Genomic DNA, 18,301 nt, shown 5'->3' with positions numbered 1-18,301 from the left:
CAAAATACTGTAAAACCCAGGATGCAGGCAGAGATTTTGAGGAGCTTTCTGTATTATATATATATATTATATATATATATATATATATATATATATGTAAATATATATATATATATATATATATATATATATATATATATATATATATATATATATATATATATATATATATATATATATATATATATATATATATATATATATATATATATATATAATATATATATATTAAAAGAACAATTTCCTAAATGTTGGACTCATAACCTCAAACTTCTAATGGAATAAATATTAAATTTGGAGCAAAAGTTCAAAAGATCACCTCTAGTCTCCAGTCATGTTGTTGAAAATGACAGTAGGTGTTATTTCTAAGAATATGGAGCATGTGGAGTCAACAAAGGCATTTTCAGCTACATCAAATAGTTTTTGTTTATACTGTAGACAATGACAGATGAAGTTGCTGGTTTTATGTTAAAAATGTAAATTTATTACTTCTTGGTCAGATTTAACTAAATGCAAAATTTATTTGACAGGTTCACTCAGGATTATCTGCTCCGGAAACGATCTCCTTCCAGCATATTAGCACTGATGGATACCGAGAGATAAAAACAACCTTTTTCCACGCAATCATTTTATCTTTAATTATGTGTTTTATTAAATGACACTTTTTATATGTAAATGTGAATATATTAAACTACATACACATTGCAGGTTTATTTAAAACTGTGCTGCTTTTGATTTGGGTCTTTTCTTGCAAAACATAAAGGCCAAAGTGGCTATTTGAATATCTTTGATGTTCCTTTTCAGCGTGTGTCTTCCTCACGCAGATTCACAATCATCTCTCTGCCTGTCTGCAGGAGCGATAGCACTCTCTTCATTACGCGCTTCATTAATCTCAATGCTAATTGATTCTGCGAGGGCCTTTCAGACTGAGGCCCAAGTCATGTCTTTCCCCATTGATTGTGTGCGTGTGTGTGCGCACGTGTGTATGTGTGTGTGCACCTGCTGGTTCCTGGAGAGACGCATCCTGACAGAAAAGCCTCTCCTGGCTGTCTATCTGCCCTCAAGTGCGGCACTGATATGCTTTGAGGGCCGCAGGCCTGCCTGGGAGACAAGTAGGAGAAGAAAAACACCAACAGAACAGACCCAGAGGAGAATTTACGGGAAATAAAAGCACAAAACGTGGATGAAAGGCAGTTGGCGTATTGCATGTTTGAACTGGCTGGATAAAACGAGGGATGCTGGAGCAGCTAAATGATCCATGTTCTGTTGCTAGGAGACACTGGGGCTGGATGGTGGAGATAAACGCTGGGATCCACCCCTGGCAGGGAGGAGAACGCGGGTGGGAGTCGGGCGGAGGCAGGGGGTAAGAAAGAGAGACTGGTTCTGTCAGGGAGGGAAGGCGTCACGAGACTGAGGCACCGTCACCCACTTCTGCCCCATCCAAGATTATCTTCCTTTATCTGTCATTGGCTAAAGTTGGCCACTTCATTCACCCAGATGTGGGTTAAATCTTAATTCTTTTCAAATTCAGAATTTAAATATAAAACAACATTTTGCAAGGCCTGTGGTGAGTTGTGCTAAATACATTTTTGTTTAAAACAAGCCACTGCTGCTGTTCTGTCTGATTTTAATACGATCAAATTTCATATTCAGAAGTGCAGGTTTTTGGCAAATGCCCAGAGTGGCATTAGGAAGGGGCACATACATTCAGAGGATAAATAAAAAAGCATCCCTCTCTTTTTGGATGTGTATTGACTAAGTTCTGAAATGCTTTCATGCATGTGGATTCTCTGGGGAGTTTGCACCTCCTTGTTTATGATATGGTGCCTGTTTTAAATGATTTGAGTGGGACTGCACTCTGATCTTGTTTGCAGTGTTATTTTGCCTTCTTCAGAGCGTCCTCCAATTCAAATATTCCAGCTAGACCCAAAACGGCACTGAACACGCATATCACAACAACCAACTCTACCTTTTCTCCTCCTCATGGAGGAGGAGAAAAGGTGAGCATGAACAGATAATGATACCATCTATGAAGATTTCTTGAAATTTCCTGTTTGCACATTGCTCAACATAGCACTGAAGTGGTTCTTGCTAGTTTGATTGAAATCACTGTTTGCCTCCTAAAGCCTAGAAATATTAACCAGAAAAATCCTCCCCGATGTGGGAGGAGGAACCAGTGTGCAGCCTGGCCTGGTAACTTGCTCACTCTAATGCCAACACATGAGAACTCCTCACCTACCGCACATGAAACAAATGCAATAAAAACCTTTTTATTTAAGACTTGCCCATGTGATCATCCAACCCCCTAATGGCATTCTGAGCAACAGGAAAAACTTAATATTAGAGAAAAAAACCCATAGAATCTAAACACCAATTAACATTTTATCCTTCATAACAGATTAATAGAAACATTCAAAAATTGGAGAAGGAAACTATAAAATCTTTATTTTTAACTCTTTTCCTCAGAGACGGCAGTCTGCCACCACAGGAAGAGGCTTCTTCTCAAAACGTTATCCCCCATCAATCCGGTCAGCAACAATACAAAAAGACAGAGAAGAAGAGCTTTCTCCGTCACATGTGAGGTACGCAAGTGGTGAAGCTCTCGGCACACGTGGTGACGGCTATGAATGGGATACTGCTCTCTGATTGGTGGAGGGAGCCGGGGGTCAGGCGTTCTGCCAGCAGTTCATACAAGGCTGCTGATTGCTATTCATCCACTGATTACAGTAATTTAAATCTGCAGCGGGCCGAAGGGGGCTGCGTCTGGCAGGCTGGCTGCTGAGGATGGATGCAATTTGGTTTGCTTTCAGTAAAACAAAAAGAAAGAATGCAGCATACAAGCCGGGAGAACATGAACACATCTGTAAAATAAACGCCTAAAGATATTGTTTATTTAATATGCAAAACTTACAACAACACTGAAACTGTGTCAGAGATCAGCCTTTGTAAGGATAAAGCTGAATGATGAAATCATTTTTGGCTCTTTTGTCTTGCTGGTTCATGCATGGACAGCCTGAGACCTTGAATAATCAAAGTTGATGAAGCAGTTAGTCACAAATGTTCTTTTTCCAGGAGTGCTCCTGATGATTAATCAGAGACCTGAGCAGCTCTGGCCGCTCCACCCGCAAACACATTACAAGGTTAATTTCTCTATTGATTAGAGAAGAAGAATAAACCAATACTTCACTCTAAATCTTCTTCGTTTTCACACATCCACGTTTTTCTGCTTGCAACTCTGGTTGATGAATGAGGTTTTTACTGATATCATCTTCTCACCATACCCTTTCGCTCATAATGAAAAAATAAATCATGTTTAGCACAGCATTAGGCTCACATTTATTGCCAAAAATCGAACAGTTTTCAAAAGTTTTTCTTTCTACAGAAAAGTATTTTCACAGACAAGTTAAAAACAAGAGCTTAAATATACATTCAGACGTCTTGTCTGACGTCTTGGCTTTACACCAGAAATCGGCAAGAAGTTCATTCAATTTTCTGCTCGTAATACTGTCTCAGAGCTTCTTTCACACACACACATTCATGTATATACAAAGACAAAAAGAGTTTCCTGTTCTGAGAAGAGGTGACACCACTTTGTGGTTTGTCCATGCCGTTCAGCAGAAGGCCGTCCCATCAGTTCGCTTTGTGCCGAAGCGACAAACTGTGCCTGGGCGGAACCAGCGACTGGTCCGTTGGACATGTGAAATGAAGCCCATCACACACACATGTATACACACACAAACAGAGTGCTGTCGTTGAGTCTATGTTGGGGGAAGAATTTATAACACCCATTTATTACCCTCTGCTTTATCAGAGAGATGCGATTCCTCCGTGCGTTTCTGATGCCGTCATTATGGTCCATTATGGGGAGCTGACAGAGATGGAGCAGAGGGCGTTGATGGATTTTGGTGCAGAGGCCCGCTGTCACCACCACGTTTATCGAGTGCAGCCTGAGAGACACTCCCCCCATACAAAATGGCCGCGGAGCCACAACATGGCTCCGGCTGCAATAACAATTACCTTCTGACGATCGGCACAAAATGTTAAAACATTCATCTGCTGCTTGTGTGTGTTTGGAAAAGCTTCAAGAAGCAACAGTCCTGCTTCTCATCACGGCACAGTGTGCATATTTACACAAACAGCATTCAAATTACAGCTTTAAAGAGATTGGTTTCAAAAGTATGACAGATCCCACACTGAGTCTGGGCCAGCTTTCCTCAAGTATGTCTATCTAACACAATACTCACAATGAAGCAACAACTGTATTACAATCATATAAATATTAATAATAATAATAATAATAGTAGTAATAGTGTCAGTGTGCCTTAAGAGTCACTTCGGCACCATTTTCCTTCATTCATGTAGCTAGAAATGACAAATGAAGACCAGCTTCAGTGTGTCCTTAACTCCCTTTTGAGGTGCAAAATTTGTCACCAAACACATCGACGAGGCAAAATCATTTTCAGGTCCAAAGCTGAGCCAGCTTCATGCATAAAAGGTGACAGTTCAGTCAGTTCCTCTCTTTGAATGCCACAGATCAAAAAAGGAGCCGAGAAACACAAGTGATCGATGAGGCTAATTAACTAATTGATCTGGATGATTCTTAAGAGCATTTCATAGTTTTCTTCTTCTGCCCTCCATCTTTAGCATTTTCTCATTCTGCTTGGCATGAGGAAATAAAGACACAGGGGTTTTCTGTTTCTAAATCATGAACAACGACAGGCAATACTGTCTCTGACATGTTCTGAATTATTATTGCCTTTTTGCAGGAGCAGAACAATAAAGTCAGTTAATACCAGTCAGACTTTTCCTGGCCAAAACCAATTTAAACCTCTCAGGCTCAAATTACTTGCAAAGACTGGCTAAGTTGTTGCAAATCTGCAACACCTGCCTGGAGAGGGTTAAATTTTTTTCTCTAATATCTGATCTACCGATTTCAATTTGAAACATTTTCAATATTGTATTTCCATATATCACATTAAAGAGAAAAATGTGTGGCAGGTTCTTTTACAGAGACACTGAAACTGACAAAATGAAGGAATGACAAGATCATCTTCATTTAAGCATAAAAACATGTCTCCTCTTCCATGTATGATTTTCATTCTATAAACTCAAAAAGGAACATGAACAGTTTTGCTGTTGATTAACACATTCACAGATGAAAAATAGGAGAAGTTCTTAGTTTTATGCATTAAATGAAATGGAGGGGAAATAATAGCTCCCCTTCAATAATAGCTGACTGAAAAAAAAATTCTCAGATTTAGATCTCAGACTTAAATATTGGTGCATCTCTAGTAATAAAGGCATTATGTTTTTGTTTTTTTTGTTCTGCTTTTCTTTAAAATATTCACCTAAACTAAATACTAACACATCTTGGGTAGTTGTTTAAAATATATACATAAAACCCCTATATCCTTGTATTTCCTTTGGAGTAAAGCCACAAAAACGTGTATGTGGAGCAGAAGCTGGCATGAGGTGAAGTTGAGGCGAATGGAGGGCTCAGGATAGCCAGAGGTTCTCTGCATCCCCATCTGTTCGATTGTAGCTGGAGACGACAGCTTCGGAGAAAACACGTCACCGCCAACTGTCCGGCTGCTCCCTCTGTCTCTTTGCTGTTCCGTTTTGTTTTCTGTGCAGCAGGTTCTCCGCTTGAAGTAATGAGTCATGTTAGCAGCTCTTTGCTTGCAGGGGTGCAGCAACCAATGAAATGATCATCCAAAGAGAGGAAGGAGGAGGAGAAGACGGAACACAGTGAAGTGAAAGGCAGAGATGGAAACAAAAAGCACTGATCAGAATTTCTCAACTCTGCTCCAGGCAGAGAAATGCTTCTGTCGGCTCCATCTGTCCCCCTTCCTGCTTGTTGCTCAGAGGAAGAACAGGAGCTGTGAGGAGCTTTTAAGAAGAGGTCTTCATCTCTCCTCTGAAATCTGTTCCTCGATCTGTCCATCAGTTGTCCAGCAGGCTCCGTGTCACTGCCCTCTGCCTCCGTTGGGTTTCGTTTTGATGACCCATTCTCCTCCAGGGTTACTGTTGTATAGATCCAGGAGATGCGTGTCGATGTCCAAACAGTGCTCTCCTGCAGATAAACACAAACTTCACTTACCACAAATTAGAATTTCATAGCTGACTGAATTTGCAGACACCTGATCATCATCATTACTATGGAAAAAAGTAATTTTTTATTTATTATAGAGTATAGATCTAAAATCTTCAGCAACAAAAAAACCCTAATCTTATTTTTTTCTTTCATGCGAGTCCAACTATTCAATTTAAAGATTTTTCTGATGCAATAAAATTATCAAAAAATTCTCTGTTGCACAGGTAACACTGATGGAAATGCACAGACATGCCGATAAGCATGTATCCGCTTTGATGACTGCAGATGCACACTTCATGTCTCTTTATCTCCTGAACAATTCACCTTGTAACTCTCATCAGCTCAGTGAGCAGAAAGACACACAAATGTCAGTGTTACTCTTAATCTGAGAAAACGAAAAAAAAAAAAACAACTCACCAATATTCCCTCCTACTTCATACAGGGCGCAGTCTGGGTATCCCACTGAGCCGTTTCTGTTAACAGAAAACAATTATGTAAACTTATATAATGCATACAAGTTAACTCTTGCAGAAAACATTAGGTGGCAGACACGATGATGACTGAGCACAAGACACAAAAACAATCTAAATCTTAACAGGAAGATTTAGATTCTATAACATGTTTCAGAGCTCGATGACTTGAGAGTGTAATTTAAAATCTGAATAAGTTTCATACCTGCGCATTTTCCCCTTTCCATTTTCTGGGCTGCGGAGGAACTGGCGGTAAAACTGGGCGAGCAGGTCCGAGGTTCTGCAGTTAATGTTGAGTTGGAACTCCATCGTGCCGTTCACCAGATCTCCCACCTGGATCTTTATAGTACGACGTGGCTAAAGAACAGAAACAAATATTTACCTTGGATGGAACAACCAAAAATGTAAGGGATTCAGATGGTTAAACAATGTTTTCATTGTTTAACCAATGAAATGTTTTCATTTCAGAGCTGCTGAACAAGCTCACCTCTGAGTTTTTCTCTGGTTTTTCTCTGCTGTCCGGCTGAATCTTTCTCAGCAGGTTCTTGAACTGATAGCGACGGTTGCTGTTCTCATTTAGCCGACGTACTTGGCTCATGAGGAAGTTAGGGACCTGAAGAGAGAAGGGAAACATTAATCAGCATGAATTCTTACATATAAACACTGTATGAAGATTACAAATACTTTATCTACATTTTAAAAGAAGTCCACCTAGGCTTAATCCAAGGATCCGTTTTATTTTCCACTTTTACTAACAACAATGTAGAGAACAAATCTACAGACAAAGTGCTTCTTTATGCAGATGACACCACATTTCTACTCTGAGGTAGGTTTCACACCAGCAGTTTGTGATAGCATAGTTTGTAATGCTACAAGCTGTTTGAAAGCTTACAATTCTTGAGATTTTTGTTTTGTTTATATTAGGCCTTTTATTTCACTTTTATATAACTAGGAATATCCTACATATTAACAGAAATCTGTTTCTGCAGCAGATGGAAGGCAGTGTAAAGCTTGTCAATAACGATCACACTGGACAACCGGTGTGTCATGGCTAATGTAAATAATTCTTCTTACTGTCCAGAGGAGGTCTTGGTAACGGATGAGAAGCCTCATCACATCAGCTGCTTTCTCCGCCTGTCCTTTCTCTGCCCCATCTGTCAGTCGGCTCGGGACGGCCTTATGGAGGAAGAGGTTGGGAGCCATGATGGTGGCCACGGCCCACAGGTTCATCCTGTTCTTCTTCTCTCTGTTGACCACCTTACTGAGGAACTCCAGCAGGGCCTGACAGAAACGAAACATAAATGAGCCCAATTAAATAAGGCAGGGATGATGTTATAGTGAACTGTTTCGGAGAAGGAATCCTATCAACTCTGCTAAACTGGTTTGTTAAGGCATAAGTTATTTTCAGCTGCTTCAAGCAGAGTTGAAGTGGTTGGGGCAGGTGCATTTGTGCTCCTCTCATTTGCTATACGGAGAATTGACTGCACAGCTGGATTAGTAAAAACTGATCATGACAGATGTAGAACATTACATAACAGAGTAGAGCATTATGAAACATGCTTTGATTAAATAGGTCGTGTTTCTCTCAAAAACACTGCAGTGGGTTACAGCCAGCATACTTCCTATTTACTGTTAAAAGTTCACATTGCGGTCATTGCCTATAAGGAAAATTGAGACCGTTTTACTCCCTACAGACACTCTACTATTGCTGCAAACGCTACGTTCAAATTAGGAACTTTACAAGTTATTAAATGTAAAAAGGAGGGTAGGTCTGGAGATGTTATGACAGCACCAAACTAATATCTCAAAAGAACGACACTTGAATGAACAAATATTATGCGTTTTTCTTTGTGAAGTCATCAATCAAAGTCTTCAGGAGTTGTGATGCGTTTACCTTCAGTGTGCTCCTGTTGGGCTCAGGGAGCAGCAGGATGAGCAGGTTCAACATGTGCAGTTTCTGCCTCAGTTCTGTGATGTCTGGAGAACAAAACAACACGTTAAGAAAGACAGAACACACACACACACACACGCACACACACACACACACACACACACACACTGCTCATTTCCTCTGTGTTTGACTAAGAGTAATGGGATGTCCAGAGATTAATGGCATTGTGACCGGCAGCCATTAGGATTGTTAGCTTATGTCTCTGTGGTCACAAGTCATTTATCACTTGCACTGATCCTGCTTACAAACCACAGCTCTGCTGCCATCAGTCAGATGAAATTAATATTAATTTGTGTTTTTTTATTAAAGTTAAAAAAGCTGAATTTTGAAGATGCTGTGCATTTTTGTATTTGTGGGGAACTGGATGTATTTTAAAGATATCGACTTGTTCATCTTAAGATTGATTTCTAAGCTGAAACAGAAAAGATAAGGACTACAAAGGATAGCCATCACAATAAAGGAGACGCAAATGATTACAAAAACCCAGACCAGAAGTCAGGAAATGTGGCCATCAGATTATTATGCAGGTAAGTGAAAAGAAATATTGCATATCATTACATTATACAGTAACATATGAGACACTATCAAATAAAATGTCAAGTGTTTACTTTTTCTGGTACTGTTCATGGTCTTAAAAGGAACATAACAGGAATTATAAATATACAACAGACATAGTAAGATCTCCTGACCTCTGACGGCGCTGAAGGTGTTGAGGTATTCTGCAGTGAGCAGCGGGTCAGGAAGCTCTCGGATGAACTTCTTCAAGAGGGCAGCAGCATCATTTGGACTCACTTCATCCCAAACGAAACGGCTTTTGTAAAAATTGGCCTCCAGATTCTGCTGTAGCAGCTGCAGACAGCGAGTGATATCAGCATCATAAACACATGAAATATGAAAATAAACAGAGAAGTGTAGGTAAAGTAGGTTAAGTTATGTCTTGCAAATCAGTCTGTGCTTTTGCTGTTTTTGGTTTAATTGCTTGAAATAGAAAGAAAGTTTACGGTCTTATTTGATTTTTCTTATAATGTTCTATAAAAACTATTTTTTAATATCTAGTTTTGAAAACTCTTCTAAAATGGCAACGACTTTAGTTAACTGGAATAACACATTATTTTTATGTAGTTTTGAAGCTTCATAAAGAGTAGTCTTCAAACAGGGACAATATCAGATATTGAGTATAGTCAATGATGTGTAGTACAAATAAAAAATTGCATAATTAATAAATGTATCAAAGACAGCATTGTTTGCAAATCCACTTTCAGGTTATCAGTCTTTCATTGATTTAGTGCTAACTATCGCCCTCTGGTGGCTGGTCTCATTTAACTGCTGTATTATAATAGAGAAAATAAGTACAGGATGGCAAAGGGCCACTTTGCTGCAGCTGCGAAAAAAAAGTATAATTGATTCTGTCTTACTGGGCCCTATTATGGTAAATGTCAAATGTAGTTAATCTTTGAAAAACCAATTGACATTCAAGCATTATTGACATTTCATAGAAGTAATCAGTATTCTGACAACCATGAGGGTCACTTCAAATGAGAACATTTTACCTTTATCCTAGATTGAGATCCTGGAACCCGCAGGATCCCCTCTGAATCGACTCCTTTCTTTTCCAGAAACGACAGCAGCTGCACAAAAAAACATCAGCAGAACCAGACATCAACTTTTGTGAATCTCCTGCTCACCTCTGCTGGTTAGAGTCAGTAACTGCCTCTACAAACAGGGTGTGGCCAAACCACTAAATGCTCAGAGAACACTCTGATTTTTAAAGTTTTCTGGTTCATTTGTGTGCCAGTAGAGGCAAATTGATTCCAAAAATTATTCATTTACAAAGCAACAAAGGGAAAAGCAGAGTTATGAATAAACAGTAAACAGACATGTACCGTGTGCAGGAAGAGAGGAATTGAGGTGTTTGGTCTAATTTTCTGATCAGTTTCCAGCAGCGTGGCCAGCGGTACCCCAAACAGTGTGCTCTCTGTAACAGATTGAAACATCAACCATGAGGTTCGCACAAAAAAACCTTAGTCCACAGCAGCAGAAGAAAAGAAAGAGCTGGCTCTTTTCTTATATATTATTACTTTTCATATTTAGTAGGTATCTTTACTAAAAGTAAACACATTTCTAACTAAAAACACAAAGAGTTTATCTTTAAACAAAGAGAGGATAAAACCTATCTATAATGCCAGGTTTGATGCTGGTTTCTTGTGAGCATTTAATTCAGCAGAGCTGTCATACCTGCGATTTTCCTTTTTCCAGTTTTGTGCCTTTTAACCTCTAGTTCCAAAAGGTCGCAGAGCGCCGTCATGTCGATAAGAGCCAACTGACGAACCTTCTTCATGTCAGCGTGGGAGAGATCTTGAATACGAGTTACTCCAAGGCGGCACTTAGGACAGATCACCCGCTACAGACATGAAAGTGGCCGCAAAGTAAGAAAAATAAAAATTGAGACAGAGAAAGCAAAATAGTGCATAAAAAATTACAAAAAGATAGGAATCCAGTTATATTAAACACCATCAGTTAATCAATGCCCATAACTCGGTCTCAGAGGAAATCTATTTAGCCTGAAATAGAAAAACATAAATATCCGCTGGACTCTGACGCAACTACTCTGCCTTTGTTTTCCGCTAATATCTTAAGATCTTAACCTCATTATCTAATCCTGACTGGGGTGGATTAAAAATAACTTGCAGCAATATTTGTGAATATTATTGTCAAATTTGCATAAGATTTTAAACCCTTTATAATTCAAAATCCCATTTATCCAGGCTGGGAATGTGGCCCAGAGGAATTTCTATAAAAATAAATACAATTCTTCAATACATTTAGTAGCGACTAGTGAGTTGTAGTTTAGCTAAACAGACACAAATAGATTTTGAAGTAAACAAAAACATACAAATCTTAAACCATAGGTTTTTGACTGAGACATAGTAAACATTCTGACTGAGTTAAAATTTTTAAATGTTAATACATTAACACTAAACACAAAAATAATAGCTCTCCCAACCAAACATTAACTTAAAAAAGCTCAGACATACACTTAATACATTAAATCAATTTGCACAAACTTGGTTTAAAAGTCCCATTCTGGTGTTATACATTTAGTTTTTTAATGATTTTAAAACGAGCCAGTGAAAACAGTGCAGTAGTACATAATGGCATAATGTGCTAAAGTTTATTACTTTTTAAACAGTTTCTTTAAAAACACAGGTCTCAGCCTGGCTAAAAGCCATTAGTACTTGTCATGGTTTCCAGTTGACGTTTTACTTTAAAGTATTTGTTTTTCATTTAATTGGAGCAGGTAAACTTTCCAGATGGAAATTATATGTTAAAAAGACTTCCTTAAAACAAACAAAACGAAGGATCACAAAGAAAATGAAAAGCAAGCTCACAGGCAGTGTGCCGTCTTCTTTCCTGTATGGGATGTTGTTCAGTGGAAAATTGGCCTGTTTGATGAAAATCACGGCTTGTTCACAGTAAGCAATGTCAGTGATGAGGAATTCCTCCTTAGGGGCAGCCCGCTGATGCTCTGGTGTCACTGCTAAACACACAAACATGTTGGTTTATTATTTTAGTGAAGGAAGTCTGCTGCAGTAATGTCTTCAAGGAAAAATACCCAGATTGCATGTGCGATACAAGGATGTACAAGGAAGGAAAATTTATCATACAAAAACAACAAAGTGTAGAAGATATGGAAGTATGAACTACATGTCAGTCATTTTTTATAGTAAATTGATTGTATAATAATTAAAGTATTTTTTCCCATCACAGGGGCACAAAACCTTGAAAGGTTAAACATAGATTAATCTGAACCAGTAAAATCAGAAGACCTTAAGTTCACTGAAATGTTTCAGGAAGCTCTAAATAATTTGTAAGACATCTGCATGGTAGTATATCCTTTTGAATGGACTATACATCTTATTTTCTCCCCTTCAACTGATTATAATTGTTCTTACCTGAGAAAGGCATTTTGGCAACTGATGCCATACTTTTCTGAGGAAGGTCTTTGCTGTTCTGAGACTCTGGCAGCAGTGCCTGGAAGGACAGAGATTTGACTTACTACAAAAAGCCTTCATCCACAGTTTTAAATATCAACTCTGTATTACTTGGTTTGCTGCAGGGAAGTAAATGCACACAGGAATACAGGGTGTTTCCTTTGATAAAGCACTGATAATGATCTGAGGAACCTTGTTCCTGTCCCCTCTGTTGAACAGAGAGCCGAGAGGACAAAGAGTGGCCTTTACATGCGATTTGCCTTCATTGTTATAGGTCAGTCTTGGTGTACAGAACAAAACACTGGAATAAAAAGTCTCTGATGCTTCACAATTAATGATAAAATTAGATGCACAATTTCTTTTCAGCTTGTTTTTGTGTTACTGCCTCTGACACAAACAGGTTTTCTTGTGCCATTTGATATCACACTTCTCATAGTAACACTGAACATAGACATCAGTGTGAGTGTTTTGATGTGGAGCACAGAATAAGTGCTCCACTTATTCAATGCTCTCTGAGTTGTTACCTGAGCAATGGGGGAGCTGAAGATGTCCCGAACGTCTCTGGGCGGCAGCTTGTTCTTTTTGCGGCGGGATAAGGTGTAGGAATCCAGGCGACGCTGAACAGCTTCTGCCTGCGTCCGGGTCAGAGTGGAGAGCAGCACGGCCTTGTCTACATCCTCACTGTCCTCGCTGATAAGGGTCGATAAGCCAGCATCGGCCAGCCACTGCTCCTCCTGTTCCCCCTCTAAGACACAGAGACAAAGAAGGCATGGCGATGTAAATACATTCCAAAAGAAATGGATATGAGGAGGATGAATAATGTTTGAGAATGAAGGACATTATTCACTGTACAGTATGAGATCCCAGAAAACAATTTAACTGTTATTATTTAAAACAGACATGCAACTATTATTTGCATACATTATTTTAATAAGTATGAAACAACATACTTATTCTAACTATTGTGATAATGTTATCTAAAACTAATTTTGGAGTTAAGCAAAAATATAGTACAAACTCCTGCTAAAAGTAGTATTCGTTTTCAAATAAACACACTTACTGTACAAAAGAATTACACTTACTGACAGAAAATTACACCTTTCTGTCATTTTGCTCTTTAAAGAGTAACATAAATAAAGCAAGCCAATATTAGCTGGTTAATTAGTTGACTCTGCTTGGCTACACAACCTCCAGTTGGTGGCTTACATCTCAATAGGAGTGATCGATGGCACTTCGATTGTTTCTAAACCAGGACATGTCTATGTTTGGGAAAGCAAAATACAGATAAACTGCCAAATGTCTTGTAAGTATGAGCAAAGTGTTTCCAGCACCTCGTTCTAAAAGCATTTAAAACTACTGAAACAGCATAAAAATGTTAGTCCTTTTGAAAATGTAACTGTTTAAATGAGCACCCATTATGCAACAGCATAATGTCAAAAGCTCCACAGACAACTTGATCAATTAGCTTTATACACCTTATTTTGCTGGTTTGCATTATACTTTTGAGCTTTATAAGTTAACTGAAATTAATCAATTTAAATTCAAATCTTGGTAAACAGGTAACTGGCCTGTGCCTACTTACAAGTACACATCATGTGAACAATATGTAAAATGTCTCCAAATAATGAGAATAAACAGTTTGTCTTTTTGCAAAATAATTTAAGAGTCTGGTATTAAACTGTTCAGCGATTCTTTGAAACTAGTAATATGTAAATAGGAAGTTGTCTAAATTCAGTCTATACAAAGTAGTTTGACCTCAGTTAAAATACTGAGTGTTTTTGTGCAGTAAGTTAACTTAGTAGTAATCAGTAAAAACATGAAAAGAAAAAATTGAAAGCCAAAAAATGGGTCTAATCGTTTGAATAGATAATATAAATTTACATTAATTAAAACAGCATTTGTGACTGGCCATTTGTCTTCTGCTTGAATGCTCTTTTTCTTCAGTGTGTTTGATAGTGTTCATCACTGATATGAGCCAAACATCCTGTTACGTTGCCATGGTAAATGCACAACATGGATGCTCAGAGGATCTCAGAAAGACTATTTTGTTACAATGCTGACAAATAAAAAAAATATATCCTGCTTCTCCTCTTCCTCTCCATTCTTAAGGAGACTGCAGCAGAATCACAGTCATTACCTTCTGACTGTCTGGAGTCTCTCCTGGTGGGGTCGAGATCCGCCTCGCCACACCCCTGTCGGATGGTCTCAACCTCGCTCCAGAACGATTCCAGGCACAATTTATCCGGCTGTTCCTGCTCTTGTGCTGCTGGTGAGTTTTTGCTGCCAGTGTGCTCAGCGGCTGCCTGGTCCTGCGGGCTGGCCCAGGGCTCCACGCTCATCTCGGTGGGGCTGGGATCTCTGGTGCAGACATACACACACGTAAAGAAGTCACACGCATGCATGCAAACAAATGAGCTGAGACGCTAAGGCACATAAAACCACAAAAAAAATGGAAGAGATAGAGGCGGAGAAGAGAAGATGGATTAGCCTGGAGAGACCAGAAAGATGGAGAGACAAAAGGTAGGAGCGGCGGGAGGAGAGAGATGGCGAGAGCGGACACAAAGGGGGATCTCTATTGTTCTTGCAAAATGTGGCTTGGGGAAAAAGTACCACAAAAATCCACTAGATGTCACTGTAACAACATGAAATGGAAGGTCACACCCTTCCATCTTACACCCAGATTTCCCCACAACAGAAACTCTAATAATATAAGCTGAAATCTGTAAGTAGGATTTGTAGACACATAATTTGTTTAAAAGGTTTTTGTTTTAACAAATGCGCTGCTAAAGTAAGGGTGTTTTCAAAAGCAGCTCTCCAGCAATGGTGCAAACTCCCAGGCATTAAAATGTGACCTCCTGATTAGACACAGAATCAGCAATTAGCAGATTTTTACTTTTTCAGTCAAAGAGAAATTTTAGTCATAACTATCACAATAAAGCCACACAATTCAATCTGATCACATCTATTTAAATATAAAAAGAATCATTGAATACAAGTAGATAAAAATAACTGAGGTTTTGTTTAAGTAACATTTAAAGTCAGTGCAAAAATTATGCAGTTTTCATGAACCGGATTTGTAGCAATTACACTGACCTAGCTAATGGATTTAAGTAATTATTTCAAGAATTATTAATTTTGTAATGCTATGATTGTTAAATTAATCAAAAATCATAGCATTAAAATGATTTAAGTGAAAGGAAAATGTATCTTTTTATCTATTAATAAATATTTCTACATTATGTTCATAACTTCAACTTTTTTAAAAATAAGTCACTGAATAATAGTCATTCAGTTAATTTTTATGCTATTTTTAGACACTATTGTTCTCTTTACAATAAGTAAAGATGACCAGCAGAAACACAGTCACATTCTTTACACTTAAATAACATGCATGCTTGCATGATTAAATTGTTAGACACATAATCATAAGTAATTATAATCCAAAATTAAATCTAGATTTAAAAGTTGAGTGTTTTCTCAACTTGATTCCTTCAATAGTTAAGGTAACAGAGTATATTTCCTGGTATATAAAAGAAAGACGAATGCGCAAAAAAACTCAGACATAAAAATAATAACCTCCCCCAACGCCAAAGAAGTTTTAGTTCTAACACCTGGATCATAATATTTCTCGGATGACCTCTGAAGCCATTATGTAAAAACAACTTGTCATTTATTTAAGTAAATGACTGGATGAAACAAAGTACACAATTAAAATTTTGAACGTTACAGCTGGGCTTTCTTCTCATGTTGCACTGCTTTTGCTTCATGACACATCTTCCCAGCTATCATCTATGCAACTTCGCTTACATAACAGAGATTCACCAAACCAAACACATGTATAAATTTAGCCTAACATTCTCCGGAAATAACTTTCCTTAGAACACCCACCTGGCTTTTTTTTTGCTGCTTGTCTTCTTCGTGCGCTTTTTCCCCCTCATGTCATGATTTAGCCCGAGCTTGAAACGATTTAACCTGCTGTGTGAAAACTGCATCTTGGGTTCCATTCTGCTCAGCACTACCTCCTCTGTGCCTCTCATATCCACACGGTCAAAGCAATCCAGGAATTACAATCTGTACAAAATCTAGTTTTATCCAGAGTCGCGGACTGGTCACCATGTGAGAGCGAGCTGCATCTGCCAGTGGTTTGGTTTATGGTATGAAGAGATGCAGACTGGAATGCAATAGGGCGAGTGACAAGCCTCCTACTATGAAAACATTCACACCTGTCCCTTCCCCCTGCCACTTTGAGTGGAGACACGCCCTCTCTGGTTCGCTCTCTGGTTCAAACTGGAATCTGCAACCTGCCTCTCTATAAACTCTGTGACTGGAGCACAACAAAGACAAGCCTTGTTTCAGTCTAATGACCACAAACTATCTCAAAACAAGGATGAAAGCTGACAGACTTAATGTTTGGCATTTCAAGAAGGTTTTTAGTCTTTCTCAGTGACAGCTTTTCAATGCTTTATTTTATGTTATCAGTTATCAAAAAAGACCAAAAGATGAAGTCAGAGGACTTAGCAAAAACCTTTTCATTATTTTAAAGCTTATATTGAGAAATGTCTAATCAACATTAACAATCCACATACCTAAAGGGTGACAGCTAACCATGGTATGAGTTGAATCAAATTGTTACCTTATATGCAGACAGACACACAATGTACTAAGTCTATGATCTCATGCAAATATCCTTGCTCAATCTCATACCTGAAACTAAATAAACAGAAAAATGTCTCCATGGTTGCAGAATGTCCACATTATGTATGTAAACAACTATGAAGCCGTTAGAGGTACATTTGCAAGAAAACGTTTCTCAAGTTCCACAAGTGCTACGGGTTTGTCAACATTGCCTGAGAGAAAGCTGCTGTCCCCTGTAACATCACCAAACTGCTGACTTTTCACTAGTTATGTTATTTTCCATTTTTCACTAGTTATGTTATTTCATGTCTGTGAAAGATGTCCGTTCACAGACATCTTTCATTCTCAAAATTTTATGACATTTGTAAACAAATACCTATAAAGTGGAAACTGAAAACATGGAGAAATATTCCAGAGACATAGACCTCGGATAAAGTCAGGTCTGTTATCTGTGATTTACAAAGATTTAAGCTTCTAAACCTCAAAACAGAAATGTGAGAGGCACATGACCCCACCACTTGGTTAATTTAAATTAGGTGTACTAGACACACATCAACATAGACAAACTGATTAGAAAAGCATCATAGTGCTTATAGCAACAGCTAATTTGCAGCACTTGTCCCTAAATGAGCTTTTCAGCAGATAAGCATTCCTACCAACTCAGATAAAGACATATTATTTGTTTTCATATATAAAATATATATGCTTTATTGTTGTTCAATCCTGTCTGGAACAATAGTTCCTTATAAAAGTATTCATAATGTAACTGTCACACTTTGACATTTTGTTCCAGATGTGGCCGTTATTCTGATTCAGCTCATGTCTGAAATTGAGCTTGAGACTGACATAACTGATTCCACTGGGTTATTTTTAGTTTTTTAATTAGTAATCATAATGCTTTTTTGTATTGTTATATTTTACTGTGATGTGGAGAATAAATAAATATATAAATAGAGATATAGATAATTAAGCATTACAACTAGAAATTTTAAGATGTTTTATTGACATTTGATATGGAAGACCAACAAAAAAGTAGGAAGGAGTTTTGAGGGAAAAAACTATTACCTGGTTTCAAAACTTTTACAAGTAAAAAAACTGAAAAGTGCACCAGGGCATTTCCATTTTACTCCTCTACATTGTGGTGCAATTATACACCATG

General features: G+C 38.2%; 1 protein-coding gene across 2 annotated transcripts; it reads right to left on the bottom strand.

The window, feature by feature from the left end:
• Positions 1 to 3,310: 3,310 nt before the first annotated feature.
• LOC129354988 (rho GTPase-activating protein 40) lies at positions 3,311 to 16,825 on the bottom strand. Of its 2 annotated transcripts, none has more exons than XM_055024556.1 (15): positions 16,396 to 16,825; positions 14,645 to 14,865; positions 13,032 to 13,252; positions 12,469 to 12,547; positions 11,905 to 12,053; positions 10,751 to 10,916; positions 10,399 to 10,490; positions 10,066 to 10,143; positions 9,205 to 9,364; positions 8,459 to 8,541; positions 7,639 to 7,845; positions 7,052 to 7,177; positions 6,770 to 6,921; positions 6,512 to 6,567; positions 3,311 to 6,073 (listed from the first exon to the last, which is right to left on the bottom strand). In XM_055024556.1, exons 1-15 carry the CDS (start codon positions 16,542 to 16,544, stop codon positions 5,967 to 5,969), a joined length of 2,046 nt encoding a protein of 681 aa, XP_054880531.1. In that variant the 5' UTR covers positions 16,545 to 16,825; the 3' UTR covers positions 3,311 to 5,966. The 2 variants fall into 2 exon arrangements, with proteins under 2 accessions (XP_054880531.1, XP_054880532.1); XM_055024557.1 differs by having other exon boundaries at positions 11,905 to 12,050; positions 16,396 to 16,821.
• Positions 16,826 to 18,301: the final 1,476 nt, after the last annotated feature.

The sequence above is a fragment of the Poeciliopsis prolifica genome, unplaced genomic scaffold (assembly GCF_027474105.1).
Source record: "Poeciliopsis prolifica strain line A6 unplaced genomic scaffold, Auburn_PproV2 SCAFFOLD003, whole genome shotgun sequence".
NCBI lineage: Eukaryota > Metazoa > Chordata > Actinopteri > Cyprinodontiformes > Poeciliidae > Poeciliopsis > Poeciliopsis prolifica.
Note: the sequence above shows the minus strand (reverse complement) of the source record. Positions and strands in the feature narration are given on the sequence as shown.